This window comes from Anopheles cruzii, unplaced genomic scaffold (genome assembly GCF_943734635.1).
Source record: "Anopheles cruzii unplaced genomic scaffold, idAnoCruzAS_RS32_06 scaffold02850_ctg1, whole genome shotgun sequence".
Classification (NCBI taxonomy): domain Eukaryota; kingdom Metazoa; phylum Arthropoda; class Insecta; order Diptera; family Culicidae; genus Anopheles; species Anopheles cruzii.
Window position 1 is genome coordinate 1 of NW_026456435.1, and position 2720 is coordinate 2720.

The 2720-nt window shown below is 48.8% G+C and overlaps 1 protein-coding gene across 1 annotated transcript; it reads right to left on the reverse strand.

The window, feature by feature from the left end:
- Window positions 1–5: 5 nt before the first annotated feature.
- Window positions 6–1376, reverse strand: LOC128276889 (ejaculatory bulb-specific protein 3-like; the record flags this gene model as incomplete). The annotated part of the gene is made up of 2 exons (XM_053015346.1): window positions 1332–1376; window positions 6–350 (listed from the first exon to the last, which is right to left on the reverse strand). A coding segment is annotated over exon 2 (327 nt), but the record flags the coding sequence as incomplete, so codon positions are not given.
- Window positions 1377–2720: the final 1344 nt, after the last annotated feature.

Below are 2720 nucleotides of genomic sequence, written 5' to 3' on the forward strand. Positions count from 1 at the left end.
TAGATGTTCTCCGGGTCGTACTTCTTCTGCAGGTTCTCCCACTGGTCTTTGCGGTTGTCAATCAGATAGTTGATCACCTTCTCGGTGCCGCTCTTCTGCTTCTCGCTGCACTTGGCACAGTCCGTCTTCAGTGCGTCGGGCAGGATGCGCTTCAGCTCATTGCCGTCCGGGGTGCACCGGCCCTGATCCAGCAGACACTTGTAGTAGTTGTTGAACAGGCGGTCGGACTTCAGGATCTCATCCAGATCGACACCGTCGTACTTGGTGGTGTACTTATCCTGGGCGGCAACTGCGGCTACCAAAGCCAGAGCAATGACGACGAAGAATTTCATCTTTGCAGAAACGATTTGCTAGCCGAAAAGAGAATCGTAGAAAGCAACGGTTACACTCACTAGCTTGGATCACACGATGGCAGCTCACAACGCAAAACGTACAGAGCCTCGTGCCACTAATAAAGCCCTGTTAGGCAATGGGGATCTTTGCGTCGCTACGGTTTAGCATAACTAAATTATAGACTATCCACCGATCGCTGTCGCGTACAAAGGGCAACTCCCCAACGGGTTGTCTACTCGCCAAGACTTCAACAATAGCAATGAGCTTCAAACAATACAGCTACAATCCCCTAAGGCGTTAAAACGTCGCCTAAGGTCTTCTGTGGGTCGGAGGGAATAGAAAAAGGGGGCAACATTAGCGTACCCAGACACGGCTACACTTGAAGTAAGCCCAGCCGATAAGTGATGAGTCAGTGGCAGTTATGACTGACTGTGATTGTGACGGCGCTCTACACCGAATCCCTACTTTTACGGCCACACCGTTCGTACAAACTCCAACACAGGGCCCAGTTTGTCACGCGAACAACAATTGCAAATAACTACTTCAACAACGATGGAAGGCGCAACTTGAATGAGCTCAGAAAAAGTATGGAACCGAGATATAAATCGCATTTATCTGGCCACACAAACTATCACTTCCGATTGTGTGTGCCCGAACGCAATCTGAACTGCGTGGAACCGATTGCGATCGTTCGCAGAGCTACAATTAACCACTCAGCCGCTATCGCCGTTCAATTAGCTGTATTGCGTGCGAGATAACTGTCTTAGCTAATGAAAGACTGCAACGCCCAACGTCGAGCAATTTATCAAGTGACGAACCCGAGGCAAACTGTCGGTCCCATTCTAAAGAACTGGCAACTTTTCTCCCAAGCCTTTCACTCGACTTCAAATGGTATCACTTTTCCAACTTTTTAACAACACCTCGCTAATGCCTTTGCCCACACACCGCGATTGCCTGTGCGGCAGTTTTAGGGATCCACCGGCTGGTGAACTACTTACCGCTTAGGGGAACTCGTGTGTTGCTCACTGATTACGGGCAGAAGCCAAACTGTGAGTATCCGTGACTCTGGACCGGACTTATATACCGACGAAAATTTGTTCGCATCCCAACGAACGGGTAGGATCGACCGGTCCAGGTTCGCGCTGGGTGCACGAACCGAACCTCTTCAAGATCGTTTTTTTTGCGTATCATTCAAACCATCTTACAACGCTTCCCATCAGGCTGCCGGTCTGCGTTGGACGATGGTCAGCCGATTTTGGGGGACCGTCTGGTTGTTTGGACGCTACCACCGGCTCCCAGCATCCACCCTGCCCCGGTGGCTCCTTAACGCTTGGCTTCCTTCGAGTTTCATCTCGAACGCAATGGCAATACCCACACATGGCAATCGAAATAAGGCTTATCCTCCGCACCGCTATCCGTCGCCCGTTGTGGCACCCAAACGACAAACGCCCTTCGTACGTGCGTGGCCATGGTGGTGTACATTTATCTTCACTCAAGAAGACTGCCGCAACGCCCGCCTGGGACCCCGACACGGGCCGACGAGTCGCAAATAGGAGGAAGTTGTTTTGTGTGGCTTCTTTTTTTCGGTGTACAAACAGTGTTCTCACCCATCCCGGTGGAGAATTTTACGCTCTCGAATCGATAAACTTCTTCTACACACGATCACCCAAATGGCTACTCTTTGCCACCGAGCTTCACGAACATGATCTACGCTGACCGATCGAGAGGGGTCTAGTTAAAAATAGAAGTACAGAATAAGCAGACCGGTGGGCAATCGAAATCATATGAGTACACAAAACGATCGGCCTATGAAACTGGCACGATAAAAAAGACCTCAAAGAGTAACAGATTTCGCCATTTATGTTCCAGATTCCGTCAAGTTGTCCATTTCTGCCCAGTAATGGGGGACTTTAAGAAGAAGCGATTAGACGGATATTGGCATCCTAAGGCCGATAATAAACCGTCGGAGAACAAAGTCCACAAAATGTCTCCCGGTTTCTAGTCCGGTCGCCCGTCAAATCAACTTATCTACGGATGTCAATCAAAAAGAAAAAGAAACACAGCAAACGAACAAAACGATGTCTCGTTGGTGTTCCTAGACTTGACTTTTTAGTTTTAATGGTGTCGATCATCTGACCAGAGGCTTGAATTTTTTTTTCTTTTCAAACAGACCCAAATGCCAGCATAAGCTCAGCGAGGGGAATTGCAAAAAGAAAGCACGACGCTAGACGGCGACTTTTGCTGAAAGATATCAATCATGCTTATGCTAAATGATTCAGAAAGAAATGTAAGCCAGACACAGTCGTGGCCAAATCCTGGGGGAGACAACAAGCTAAATATAAATGAAACATGATGCAAGGTTTTGGAGTCTGGCTCGGAGGTCAGCG